This window comes from Salvia hispanica, chromosome 3, assembly GCF_029641045.1.
Source record: "Salvia hispanica isolate PSC_SH4W2 chromosome 3, Shi_PSC_v1, whole genome shotgun sequence".
In the NCBI taxonomy this organism is placed as follows: domain Eukaryota; kingdom Viridiplantae; phylum Streptophyta; class Magnoliopsida; order Lamiales; family Lamiaceae; genus Salvia; species Salvia hispanica.
This window is the reverse complement of record NC_142694.1, coordinates 11070244-11084763: the sequence shown is the minus strand read 5'-3', so window position 1 is coordinate 11084763 and position 14520 is coordinate 11070244. Positions and strand designations below refer to the sequence as shown.

At 32.3% G+C, this 14520-nt stretch overlaps 1 protein-coding gene and 1 long non-coding RNA gene across 13 annotated transcripts; one reads left to right on the top strand and one right to left on the bottom strand.

Moving 5' to 3' along the window:
• Positions 1 to 1036: 1036 nt before the first annotated feature.
• On the top strand, positions 1037 to 9999 carry LOC125199068 (uncharacterized). 12 transcript variants are annotated; one of them, XR_007172521.2, is made up of 9 exons: positions 1037 to 1188; positions 1543 to 1592; positions 1661 to 1741; positions 2968 to 3112; positions 4311 to 4410; positions 5569 to 5789; positions 5865 to 5969; positions 9267 to 9321; positions 9774 to 9999. It is a non-coding gene; the product is annotated as an uncharacterized LOC125199068 (long non-coding RNA). The 12 variants fall into 12 exon arrangements; XR_007172519.2 differs by having other exon boundaries at positions 9729 to 9999; XR_016137180.1 differs by having other exon boundaries at positions 9720 to 9999.
• On the bottom strand, positions 3197 to 14362 carry LOC125208864 (MADS-box transcription factor 23-like). The gene is made up of 8 exons (XM_089068655.1): positions 14118 to 14362; positions 13650 to 13844; positions 8809 to 8887; positions 5162 to 5223; positions 4263 to 4362; positions 4140 to 4181; positions 3969 to 4052; positions 3197 to 3852 (listed from the first exon to the last, which is right to left on the bottom strand). The coding sequence occupies exons 2-8, from the start codon at positions 13829 to 13831 to the stop codon at positions 3520 to 3522; spliced, it is 882 nt and encodes a 293-aa protein (XP_088924781.1). The 5' UTR covers positions 13832 to 13844; positions 14118 to 14362; the 3' UTR covers positions 3197 to 3519.
• Between the last annotated feature and the right edge of the window lie 158 nt (positions 14363 to 14520).

Below are 14520 nucleotides of genomic sequence, written 5' to 3'. Positions count from 1 at the left end.
TAAAGGGCCCGACGCGCTTTTTCTACCAGGAGGATATTGCCGACATCATGTATGCGTGCATCATCATGCATAACATGATCATCGATGATGAACACGAAGGCGTCCTCAACGTCACCAACGACACCAGTGTTGCATCATCGAGTCACGGTGTCTCAACCGAGTCCGAGTCCGAGTCCGCCCGCCGGGGTGTACCGTACAACGAACATGAACAATTCAAGGCGTTCATGGACATACACCAGAAGGAGGCCCATCGAGCACTACAACACGATATGATCGAAGAATTGTGGGCAAATAGAAACCGCGCCCACCGCCCTTGAATTTTTTTACTTTGAATTTTTTTTTCCATTCCTGTACTATTTTTTTTTATTAATTTTCGTCGTTGTAATGTTTACCCGTGTTTAATACAACGAACTTTATTACTATTATTTGTTTTGTCTTATAAATTAAATTAGCTAGCTTTATTATATACAAAAATAAAACAATTAAATTAGTGATATGTAAAAATGAAATGTTGAGTTAGGGAGAAATAAGGTAGAAATAAGGGAGAAACCATTGGAGCAGTTGGCTAAAAGTTGGCTAAAAACTGAGGATAAATTATGGTGCTGATGTGGCGCTGATGTGGCAGGAGTTAGGGAGAAATAAGGGAGGTTTTAGGGAAACTGTTGGGAATGTTCTAAAGTAGGACGAAGAGAATAATGGATTTAAAATTATGAAGTTTTTTTACTACTACTACTGCTGTTGTGGAGTAGTACTATTATGAGTTATTTTCTGCTTGTTTTAATTAATAAAATAAATTATCGAAGATCAGGTATGCGTATTTGAGTGATATTACTACTCTCTCAATGTTAAACTCATTTTTTCCATAAAGATAACATTAATATAATAAATTAAATAAATAAAGATTAAAGCAAAAAAAGAATTAATTATAAAATCTCCAAGTGGTTGACTCCGGAGGCTCACAAAAACACCGGAAGCACTGAATCCCAAACCGCTTGTTACAGCTATTTAAAAAAACTCGGTACGTAGTTCATGGGGCTAGATATTTTCTTCTCTCTCTTCATCTTTATATGTCTCGCTGCCCACAGCATCAATCATTGCTGCCTAAAAGCTTTCTTCTCGATACTTCTCCTTTTATCTGGAAACCGCGATTACGCATCGAGATCTCCGTATCGCCATCGCCAACACCAGGTGATTCTCTTTTCCTTTCTTCTTTCGCAGCTTCAAAGCTCTTTTATTCTCTCTTCGGTCGCCTTTCGCGATTTTGCGTTGTTCATATGATTCTGGCGATTTGATCGGATTACATACTTGCCTTTGTACTGCTGTGGCTTTCTTCCTTCTGCCTGGCTTATGTTGGACGCACATGCATTACATTATGTTGTTTTCAGCTACTTTTTGTTGTGAGAAATTATTCGCACTAATGATGTTCTCGTCATAGCAAATGATCCTTTGTTTTTCGTTTTGGTTTCTCTTTAATTAGGTGTTTTTGATTTGTTGAGTATAGTTTCTGGTGTTAATTTAATCTACTTTGTATTTGATATCCAGCTGATTATGAGGTTTTTGAAGCCAAAGTCTACTGTTCCAGGATCTATCAGGTGAAGAGAGTACAATATTGATTCTCTTGATTCGTAGTTTTAATTGATGGTTGATTTTATGGTTTCAGTTCATGGTATCGTTCCTTCCTTGATACCAAGCTGGATATATAATTATTGAAGCTATGTTGACTGTTTCCACTATACATAAGGTACAATTTACAAATCATTTTTCTTTTGCTTCATGTTTTTGTGAATCATAGTTTTGATCATCAAATTCACAAGAAACGTTTGTTTTCTAATTTTCCACATGTCTTCAGCTTCTCATGGTTATACGTAGTTGTTCAATTACTATTAAATTATTATATGTCATCATCGAACTTTGCTTGTTTTCAGTTTTCAGCTAGGATTATGTTGTTGGCACTTGATAATTCTAATAACATAAATGTCAAGTTTAAAGGTGTTAACTAAACTATTTTAGTAATCATTTATGTTAGACTTGCTAATCTTATTCTTCATGTTTGAAGAAGGAAGTTCTAGAGTTTTTCTGAGCTTGTTACTTGTTAAACCTTATAGATATGGAGTAAAAAAAAGTAATACTGTTAGCATTGATGTTGGCCTCTTTCTTTCGTGTTTATTACTGGAATATATATAATTTGCTTGATGTCTGTTGTTAACTTGTTGTAACAGTATTTGATTCTAACAACCTGTAAAAGTAAGCTCAGAAGTAAGTTATTTGCATCTACATTTCGTAGTTGTCTGTGTCCTTCAATATGAGGGAGGTCCTGGTATTGGTCCATATCATTGCGGTCACTAGTAGACAATGGAGACAAAATTGCCTCGAGGGTGGAATAGAATATTGGTGTCTTGGTGATCCATTATGAAACTCATTCATCGTCTATAAATCCTCTTGTTATTGCTTTGGAATATGCACTTGCCTGAGGTTGATTTTGGATGTGAGCCAAAAAATTATAATTAAAGTGGATATAGATTTAACCCAAATCATTGAAAAACTAGCTTGGAATGAGAGTTAAAGAGTTCAAAACCATATATATCCGAACAACTACCAGTGGATCTCCTACTTGGAGTTAAAAATATTATTCTTGTGTCATTTGTTTCAGTCACAACCTTGTCATATTTATCAATGACTTGCAACATGCCAACTTCTGCTCTTTGTTGCATTTTTGTTAGATTAAATTGGTGAACATATGAACTGGTAATAGATACTAATAGTATGTAATCACAGGCTTCTGGTTATTTACCTCTAATGAGCTTTATGTGCACTTACTAAGTGCAAGAGTTTTGATTTTTACTCGATTGGTTTCCATAGTAGCTAATGGTCAACTGTCAAGGACTCAAGGTCACGAGCAACATTGTGTAGCTTGTCTGATTACATTTTTTGAAGGTTTGGTGATGAGTCTATTATTTGCCTCTGTAGTGAAGTGATATGCTGATTTGGGAATGAGGTTGATACCACCTAACACTCGTCTAAGTGACACAAGTTAGAAGAAAGGACCTCATATACTTCATGTCATGAAAAGCATCCACACCTTGCAGTGTATATTTAGGAAATGAATTTCATGGTAAGTTGTTAAGTTCGTGCAGGACCTGTGGTTTTAGTTTGTTGCTTGCCATTAACGGAAAATAAATTACTTCTAGAAACATGGTTTGATGAACTTGTCCTTTACTTTTATCTCCCCCAGCCCCAATAAATGGCGATTTAATTATTACATTTACTGAAGCATCAATTTTGGACATTGTTTCCAGTGAGCATTAGTAGGGACTACAGCTGCCGACATAAATTACCACAATATTAGTTTGAGCTAACCTTAAACAGTCATTGCTTCTTCCCTCAGCCATCATTACAATAATCATGAGACTATGTACATAAAAATCTCTAGTCTTCACACATTTAATGAACATGATGCCCATCCGTTTCAGACGCTTATTGTCAACCATAAAGTTTCTAGTTCATCGGAGCCATTCACTCTTAGGATTGTAGGATAACTTGACATAGAACTGCTAAACACATTTCCTGTGCTGCCAATATGTTATTGCTGCAGTTGAAGCCTGTGAGTTTTATGATCATTTGATAAGATTGACAAGTGCTGAAACCATTCTTAGTGGTTAATATATACATATGTGGATTAGGGATAAATAGAGCTAACCCCAAATTCATCACATCTTTTGGTGCACCATCTGTTTGCTTTTGTGGCTGGCTCGGCTCAAGATTTATTATAGGTAAAAAAGAATATCCATCACTGATGCTATGTATATGGTGGGATGCCCCGTTTTCTTCACTTGTTCCTCCCGGCCCATGAACCTGTATTAGAATGTGCTTTAATTGTGACTCATTATACCTCTACAGTTGACTGTTGGGTGTAGTTTTTGTTCATCATCCAAGTTAGAGTCTTAGTCTTAGTTGTTGTCAGCCAATACCTTTTTCCGCAATTCCTCATTCTCCTTGACAACAAGATTCATCTTCTTGTGAAGTTCCATATTCTCTTGATGAATGATGTTTCCCTGTAACAAAGATTAATGATGGTATCCCCGATTCTAAACATGAACATAAAATAGAAACTCTAGCTTGTTAATTATCTAAAAGTGGACCTTCTGATTCAAGTCGTTGATCTGAGTAGTCAGAGTTTGCTCCTGCTTGAGATGAATTTATGAAAACAGAAACTTATTTGAGAATTTGTCCATATAGTTGCGCTATACATGATTTTCACTTGCCTTTTTCACACGTACACCTTTCAAGCTCGTTTCTAGCTGATTTTCCAGATTTTGGAGGTCTCTGATGTTCATTCCAGCAAGTTCCTCTCCCAAAAGCTTCCTGCAACCACAACAGAAGAGACAAATCATTTCAGATGAAAGATGAGAGGTATAACTATATTTTAGGAGCACATGGCCTATTTTAGTCCTACTAACTGAATTTCATTGTACAGAGCCTCTTCTACGTACTCCCTTTGTTCCATGTTACTCGCACTTTCCTATTTCGGCTCGTCCCAAACTACTTGCACTATTTTTTTAGTAAGAATTAGGGTATTTAATTAATATATTAGAGGTAATTAAGTATTCATTATTAAGTGATCTCCCATTATACTTAAAATACTAATTTAATTACACTGAAAAAATCAATCTCAAATTAACGACCTAAAATGAAAAGTACGAGTAATATGGGACGGAGGGAGTATCTTTTATATGATGGTGCGTTTCATGCATACACATTTGTAATGTATTTTCTGTGTCTCAATATGTGCATATGCGTATTCATCTTCCTTGCGTTTACTGCATTTTCTGTCTTGAGTTTATATAACAGGACGCACTTTGCAAAATTATTTATGTTGTGACTGCAGTGATACATCATACATGCCATGTACAAGGCAATTGCAAAGAATAAACTGCAGATACTTTAAACCCCTGTACATGGGGCAGTATTTAGGAGTATAATATATGTTCTACAATATCATCTGCCTTTCCTTTACCTATAATTTCTTTTTTTTTTTATCTCTTCAGTATTTTATAGCTCTCCACCAGCAATAACTTAGTTTCAATCAAATTTTTGTACATAACTTTGATTGGCAGAGGAATACTAATCAAAGTACTATGCATAACACATCTAGTGATATTACCTATGGCTTTCTTGCAAATACTGTAGTTGTTGCCTCAAGTTTTCTGCTTCCCTTTGCCATACCTATCCAAAATTGACCAAGCAAAATTAGGCATACTTACAACCAAGATATCAGTCTACCAATCAAAATGCTACAGAAATTCGACCGCCCTATGATGAAAATCACATTAGTTGGAGCTATCTTGTTCTGTCATCATCATTAATGCTAGATGAATTTACTGTACTGTTTGGTTGTTAATATAACAGAAGATTATCGTTGTTTAGCTTTATCTTGCTTTTCCTATTTAATGTAATCTTTACATTGTCACTCCTGTAATAAAGAGGAGTGCAACCTAGCTGGTTTTGGAATGTGGAACATTGGGAGAAACTTTCTCATCCCCTTACATTTTCCAATTTAAAATCTTACAGCATGACGTGGATTTTTGGGAACCTGTGTTTCAAGTGGATCATGGTGAATTGTGATGTCTGCAGCTAGGAATGGTCTTTCAATGGTGTAGGGGGAAGAAGTAGAAGAATAGACACTCAATATAGTAAAGCTTCTTCTGGAAGGGGGTATTAACATCTGACGAGGGTCATTCATTAATCATGAGAATATGCTTCCTAATGCTCGAATAGGGAAATAACTGCAGGTAAATTGTCCTATAACCTGAGAACTAGGATCTGATAACGATGGCTTAATAGTAGAGCTTGTCTTGTGAATTCAGGTAGGCAGGTGCGATGGGTGCAAGTCTTCAGAAGGCGAAACTGATGACTAGCTTCAGTGATGCAGAATTAGTATATCTAATTACCGCCAGGTTTCAGATTTTCAGGTCAGATTCTCATAATATGTATTCCCTCCTCAAACTCGAGATCTCAGTGTTTGCTAAAGCATGTTAAACATTTACACTGAAATACGGAGTATAAACTTTAAACATAATGCACCCCTTAGATCTATAGAATTTAGCATCCTAAATTCTAATCAACAAATTAAGTAAAACTATGTAGTAGCTACATCTGAAGTATCGATCAAAACTTCCCTCATGTAACCAGTAAAATGAGTGTGCATAAAGTTGATAAAATATAGTAGAACTATGTAGTAGCTACATCTGATATAGTCTTGTTTGATGGTTAGGGTCCTATGATATTATCTAAGTCTACATTTAGTGGCATATTTGTTGTTTTGGTGGTGTTGCTTGTGTTTGATTTCAAGTTGAGATGTGATGGCACAAGACTCCCACAGATGTGATGACATGAAAATTTATATATATGTGGTTTTCATTTATGAACTATGCTCTTTTTTGTCTTCTGATTCCAGTGATTATGGTAAAACATTAGTGAGAAACAATGATAAAAAAAAAAAAAAAAAAAAAAAAAAAAAAAAAAAAAAAAAAACCAAAAAAAAAAAAAATCTATTAAATCACGAAGAATGTGTCGTTTTTTGTTTTTTCAGTAGTATACTACAAAATTTAAATGACAAATCATTTAGTTTCAAAAAAACTTCATGGAGGCCATTGTTAGGATGACATGCAAGTTAGAGAGAGATGAACAAGTAGAGTGGAGGGGAATTTTTTTTTAGTTTCTTAGGCTCAAAACATAATTTGTTTAATCATCCACGTTGTCACATTAATGTGTGTACTACTATTCATTCACACTAGGCCTGCTTATTCGGCCGGTCCTGGTTCTAACCGGACCGGTTGATTGGTTAACCGGTTTTAAATTTTCATAAATTCAAGAACCGGAACCGGAACCGATCGGTTCCGATTTGGAACCGGCCGGTTAAGAACCGGTCGATTCCGGTTCTGAACCGGAACCGATGTGTAATTTTAATCCGAATTTATTTATAATTTTAAATAGTTCAATACTAAAAAAATAATAATCCAACATCTAGAATTATAACAAATAATACCTAAAAATTAAAATAAATACACAAAATACAAACCAACAATACAATAATATTCATATATGGATAAGAGTGATGCCAAGTGTAGTAGGTCGGGTCGGATTAGTTTATGTTAGCAATTTTTTACTAATACAAAAATAGGAGTTCTAAACTTTAGCAATTTTTTTTAAAAAAATGAGTTTTAAAATTGAATTTCATTTTCCCTTTTTTGGCTAAACATAGTATTCATTGGAATTTCCAATGCTAATTGATATTGTTGTGACTATTTGGTTTATACCGGAACACTTAATAACTTATTCACAAATATGTTAAAATCGTATGTTAAATGAATTGTTACATAAATTTGTAATAAATATATCATATGAAATGATATTGTATTTGTATAAGTTTTTTTGAAAACTAAAAACAAACTTATGATGTTCTACTCATTGTAGTTAGTTCATAAAAAATGGATTAGAGAAATAATTATAGATTCAAAGTATCACAGATTAAACATTTAAATCTAAAAATCACTCAATGTTTCAAACTATTTTACTTTAATTCAAAATTAATTCAATAAATTAGAATTTTTAGTATATTAAATTATAAAAAAATAAAATTGAATTATAATCCGGTTCCCGGTTAGGAACCGGTCAGTTCCGATTCGGAACCGGAACCGGTGTTATTTAAAAAGTTGGAACCGGTACCGGAACCAGAACCGGATCTTCCGGTTCCAGTTCCTCAATTAACCGGTCGGTTCCGATTCTGATTCCGATTAACCGAGAACCGGAGAACCGTTTAAGCATCCCTAATTCACACCATCAAAATTTTACATGTATGTGCCAACTCCTTATTGCATTTGCATGAAAAGTATCGCTGAGGAGCAGTTGTACGATTTGAAACTTCATGATTTGTTATTCAAATGTTGAAAGTTACATGATAGACCTTTAGTTCATTAATTTTGTGATTTTAAAAATAACTAACTTAAAATATTACATAATGATGTGCTTTTTAGTTTAGCTTATTATGAGATTTTCTGGATCTAATAATAAAAATACAGGTACGCACACATAAACAAATTTCAGTACTTACGTTTTATAATAAAATTCTAAAGATCTTATGTGAGCAAAGAAGTACTTAGATATATAAGTCACTAGTACTACAATAAATCTAACAAATTTGAGATACGAGTCCCCTGTCCCTGCAAGTGACTTGACGAAGAAACTTAGTTTACTGGTAAGATGTGTTTCTCCTTCAATTAATAAATAAGATTTGGGTGACGAAGATGAATGGAGAATTATTATTATTCTTTTTTTTTAAATGCAAGGATTTTTCTGTTTATCACAAGTTTTGGATTTTTCTTACTACTATAACTCACTCATGTATTATGCATGTTCTTTTTCCTTAGAATTCAGTTCTAATTTGGTTACGAGGATCAGTGGGTTGACAAATCTGAATGTATTATGTATGTGTGCTTATAGCCTTATATATCATCTAAACAAGGAGTATTACTTTATGTTTTGTTTCTATTTGATCAACTAAACTTGATTACAAAATTTAATTAATAAATTTTACCTCTAGTGTGACGCCTACAAGAAACAGAAATTTACTTTCTTCGGTTTACAATCTTTGATTTGTGGATCTTCTCTCTCACTTTTTCCGGGAAACTCATTAAAACTAGATATAAATGATCATTCTACATTTCTACTGAAACTGGATACACATTTTAATACATTTGGCAATAATATTTCCACACCCAGAATTTGATAGGGGTAACTGATAAAGATTACCTTTATCTCTGAAGTAGGATTCATCAGATTGTAATTCTCCTCCTTGACTTTGTTGTATCGGCCGATTACAGATTTCATGCTGCTCGAATTTTGAAAATATCTTGATTATCAGTGTCCATTATGCTATCAATGTGTACATATGCATGTATACCAAGATAGAGTTAATCACATTTTAAATTGTACGCCATTCACATTTGACAAAAATTGGCTTCAACTATTCATAATGCACAAATTATCACAAAATTAATAAAATATCTTGAAGATAAATTTCTGGTGTCCAAAAGATGACCCCGCTTGTCGGGTGTGAGTTTGTGGATTTCAATGAATAATGTTTCATCTGTCTATAAAAATATTTGCTTCAATGTCACAAATGTCAAGTGTGATCGTTATTTTATTCACACAAAAGTATTCATTTTATTAAGCCTGTATTAATTCTGAAACATTTTTTTAGGAAAAAGGAGAGGGAATTAAAATTGTGATGGAAACGGAGTAATTTCATAGAGGAGATTCATGGTATGATGATTCATGCATTTAGTTATTATTATCAACAGTTCCTGGTCATGTTTATTCAAATATTATTGATTTAACATTTGAATTCAATTTATTTTTTAAGATGAGAATTCAATGAGTCGCAAAACAATTTCATTATTATCAATTCGACACAAGATATTTATGAATTTAACTGAGAATCATTGCAAAAGTTGTGAATAAAGGCACTATATAGAGCAATGCAGTTAGTTTAGGGATAAATTATACAGTGACGACCTAGCATGGGCAAAAACTATCAAGTAGTATTGACTACTCATTAATTAAGAAACAAATCATCTTGTCACTTTTATAGTAGAATTATTCTTCTAATATTGTACTCTTATTTCTTCAAAGTGGCAAGATGATTTTTTATGTACATCAAGTTTAATTAGGTTTCTCATCTTTCTCTCACCAACCAAATATGGGGACACAACAAGACTTGTGCGCGGCAGCTGCATAGATGCGGCAAGATCAACACTGTCGGTTGAATCGACCGGACCGTCTGATTCACCATTTTTTTGATGTATCAGTAATATTATGTCTACGAAACTTTTGCTTCAAAGCAAATGAGATTATGCGCATAAAGCATAAGTTATGTAGTGTAGTATTAATTTCATAAATGTCACATTTTTAAAAGAAAATAATGTAAAACTTGATAGTACAGATGAAACCTTTTTTTATAGAAAAATGACGCTGATAAAGCATGAGTAATATAAGTGATAGTACTTCTTTCGTGCCCCGTTAAATGTCCATCGGCACGAGTTTTAAGAAATGTAAAGAAAAGTAGATTGAAAAAATTAGTGAAATATTAATCTCATTTATATATACTTTGTATTAGTTTTATATTGTAATAAAATGTTAGTGAATAGAGAAAATAGAATGCGATATCTACTTATCATTTATGATAAAAAGTAAAAGTAGACTCTGATAGTGAATTGACGAACTGGAATGGCAAAATTAGATAGGAGTACTTAATTGGAGATGCATAGAGTAGTATAAAAAAGATTTTGTTTCAAAACAAATACTAAGACTTTTCATCAAAACAAATGAGACTTTTATAAAAATAAATAAGATTTTGACCAAGTCAAACCAGGCGTGAGTTTGGGGCAAGAGTCAGGTCGGGTTCGGGGCGTGAGTCCCAACTGCCACATATATGTCACTGCCGCATGCAAGTTTTTGCAATCAAAATATTCTCTCGCTTGATTAAAATTAGGGTTAATAATCGAATTTATTTCAGATCTTTATAAATTTTATGAATTTTATTGTTAACCTTGGAAATTAAGTAGTACTGTATTAATTTTATCATCAATCCTTAGTGATTTAATCAATTTTATCCCATGTTCTTTAACATACCAACTATATCAAAATATTTTCAATTTGTATCAAGTAAGTAAATTGTTTTAATAATTCAAAATAAAAATAAAAACAAAATAATAATGTTCACATATACAAATAAGTCATCTTCTGACACGTCATGTCACAATCCCACCGTTAGAGTGAGATTTCAATAATAGAAACTGAAACTGATACACTACATGTTAAAAAGTGTGATAAAATTGGTGAGTTGAAAAAATAGGGATAAATTGTTACAATTATTACAGGTTAGAGACAAATTCGATAAATTAAGGTTCCACACCAAAGTGGCATAATGACTTGGTGTGCCTCATCAATAACTCCTTGACAAATAAAAATTAAATGGTTCCACATGCCACTTCAATTAAACACCTATTCACTAAACTAACACTACAATTAAGCCTTAGTTAATTGTTTTATGGAAAGTGAGCAAAACATTAAATATAGTGATCACAATTTACGTGTCATATATATAAATTTAATTTATATGCAATTGGCCTCATAATATAGTAATATTTTATATTTATAAAAGTAATCATATACACATTACTTACAATAGTGTTACAACTCTTTCTTTGATGATACAATTTTAGAATTTTATGGGTATTATCTTTTTTCTTGTTTTATATTTATATATAAATTATATTAATAGAAATTATGGCTATAACATATGTTTTGTTAGCATATTAAATTATATAATTTTCAATATGTTTTTAAAGAATGTAAAAAATAAAAAAATAAAAAGAACGAGTGAAAATTCAATACACATAAGAATATTTGTATATGCATAGAGAGCTATATTATATACGCATATCGAAAAATTGATACACACACATAAAGAATATTTTTATATTACGAGAGAGAGATATGTTATATACATATATATGGCACACAAATTCTTCCATGTGCTGATTGCCGCCATATTTAATATTTTGGCTCACTTTCCATAAAACAATTAACAGAAGGCTTGACTGTGCTGTTAGTTTAGTTAATAGGTTTTTAATTGAGGTGGCATGTGGGACCATTTAATTTTTATTTGTCAAGGAGTTATGGGTGAGGCACACCAAGTTATTTTTTCTAGTAGTAAATTTTTTACTAGTAGTAATTTTTTTCTATTATTTTACATTCTAAAATTGGTGAGTTAAAAAAAAAATGACTATCATCTTCTTTCATTCTCAGCTCCTCATTCCCAAATTTCACCCTCCAAGCCCTAATTCTCTAATTGCATCACAGTTTTACGAGCACTCAGATAACTTGGATTATTTTTTTCTAATTCATCAGATCATTCAAAAATAGTTGTCCCCTAGTATTTCTTTACGTGGTTATAGTTGCCAAATGAAAGAAAACTCGTTTTTATTATAACTTACTACTATATGATTGTAGAAAATAGTGACAACGGTATAGTGATATTATACAGAACCAAATTTGAACAAGTAATACAATTACTATAGTATTATAACTTAAGCAAATAACACCATTTTCGGTAAGAAAAAATTAGTACAAAAAAAAGTTTAATATGAGTATGAATTAGAAGATCAAATTATCTAATTAATCACAACACACATACATGATACAGGCACATACATTACTAGATTTTCTCGTTTATGAACGTACAAGGTTTTTCTGAAAAATGTATACTACTAATATTTTTTTGGCAAAACACATTCTTAGGTCCTTATACTTTATTCAAAATGTTCATTAGGTCCTCGTACAATTTTTTCGTTTTAATAGGTCCTTATAACTTTCTCATAAATTTCATCACATCCTCGTACAATTTTTTCGTTTTAATAGGTGCTTATACTTTGATTATAAATTTTATTAGGTCCTTATACAATTTTTTATTTTAAGATATTTTTTTACTTTTATATTAGATAATAGTTTATATTTAATTAATTAATTTTCATGGACCTTTTAATTTTATTATTTAACTTATCTTATGATTATAAATATTTAGGGAAACGTATCTTTCAATATAAATATAAATAATCAATTGAAAATTCGGATAGTTATTCAAAAAAAAAAAACTTCGGTTTTAATCTTCAATCATCACGGTTAATCTTTTTATTATTCTCTACAACTTACTAGATTATTGGATAACAAGATGATATTATCTTCGTAGACTATGCTAAGTTAAATAATGGAATATTAAAAAGTTCATTAAGTTTAATTAAATTTAGATTATTATCCAAGATAAATGAAAAAAAGTCCCTAAAATAAAATATTGTACAAGGACCTAATGAAAGTTATGATAAAAGTATAAGGACCTACTAAAACAAAAAATTGTACGAGGACCTGATAAAAATATTGTGAAAAGTATAAAAACCTATTAAAACGAAAAAATTGTACAAGGACCTAATTAACATTTTGACTAAAGTATAACCACCTAAGTATAAAGAGCCTATTTTTTTTACTAATAACTGCCATTAGAGTCATATCATGCAGCATTCGCTATTTTCGAGATTAATATGTTAATTATGTATTTCAACGCATTATACATTGCAAACACATAGTACTATTTGTATCATGTATATATGTATGTGTGTGTGTCTATTTTATGAATTCCTCAATCTGATAAAAAGAATGATTCATAGAAATTCTAAAACATGAAAGATTACTCATCTGCAATTTGCATGCATGATATACTGCACCTGATCTCCCAAGAGTACTACTATAAGTTATAAAATCCTTCTTTTCCTCTAATTAATCTATATATTGAATAAGTACTTTAATTTATTTAATCTCACTTTATAGTTCATATGAACACAGACGCACACACACACATATGTATCGAAGAAAACAAGCTCACATAATCGTTTCCACGATCATCTAAAAAATAATGTATCCTGCCTAATGGTAGGTATAATATATATAAAAAAAATCGAGACATTATATAATTCAATTAAAAAGGTGGAAAATATGTTTAAAATATGCAATTAATTAAAGGAGGAAAATAGCAAAACCTGGTGCTTGAAAAATCATGGAGCTTTCCGGTGCTGGAGAAGATAATCAACCCAATCTCCGCATCGCAAAGGATCGATAACTCTTTTGCTTTCTTAAGCAATCCATTCCTTCTCTTCGAGAAAGTCACTTGCCTATTCGTCGAATTATCGATCCTACGAATCACAATCTTCCCTCTCCCCATTTTCTCCTCCTCTCTGCAACTCAAAAAACCACGAATCAGAAATTTTCCTTCCGATTCGCTTATCTCTACCTTCTCAATCTGAGATTAATCGGCGATCTAAGCCTATAATTAGCCGAGATCGGAACGATCGCGGACAATCGGCCATTGATTTCTCCAACACAACAACATTTTATCGCAATAACCAAATTGTAGATACAAAAAAAAGTAGAGAGGGAAAAGGAAAAGAAGAGCGAGAGAGAGAGAGAGAGAGAGAGAGAGAGAGAGTTGAATATAGATTATGACTTACTAATTGGAGCTTGGAGTGAGGAAGACTAACGAAACGAAAGTGAGGGTTGTGTTTTGGTTTTGGAGGAAGCTGGTATTGTAAGGCGTGAGGAAAGCGGTTTTGGGAAAACCGAAACCGGTGTTGGAAAACAAGGAGCTGCTTAATTTAATTAGCCTAAAATGTGGGGGTGGTTTTGGATAGAGAAATGAGTAATTATTAGATTAATTATCCCCAATTATGGACCAGCTTATTATAGAAAGGCGGGAATATTAGTGAGTGAGAGAGAGAGAGAGAGAGAGTAGCATAAAATTGTGCTACTCGCGAAAGTGGAGGCTGTGGTTTCCTCGTACAATGAGTAGTTTTGTGAATGGTTGGGGTTGTTTAGGAATGAGTTATAAATTAATCTGACTCTCTCTAGCCTATA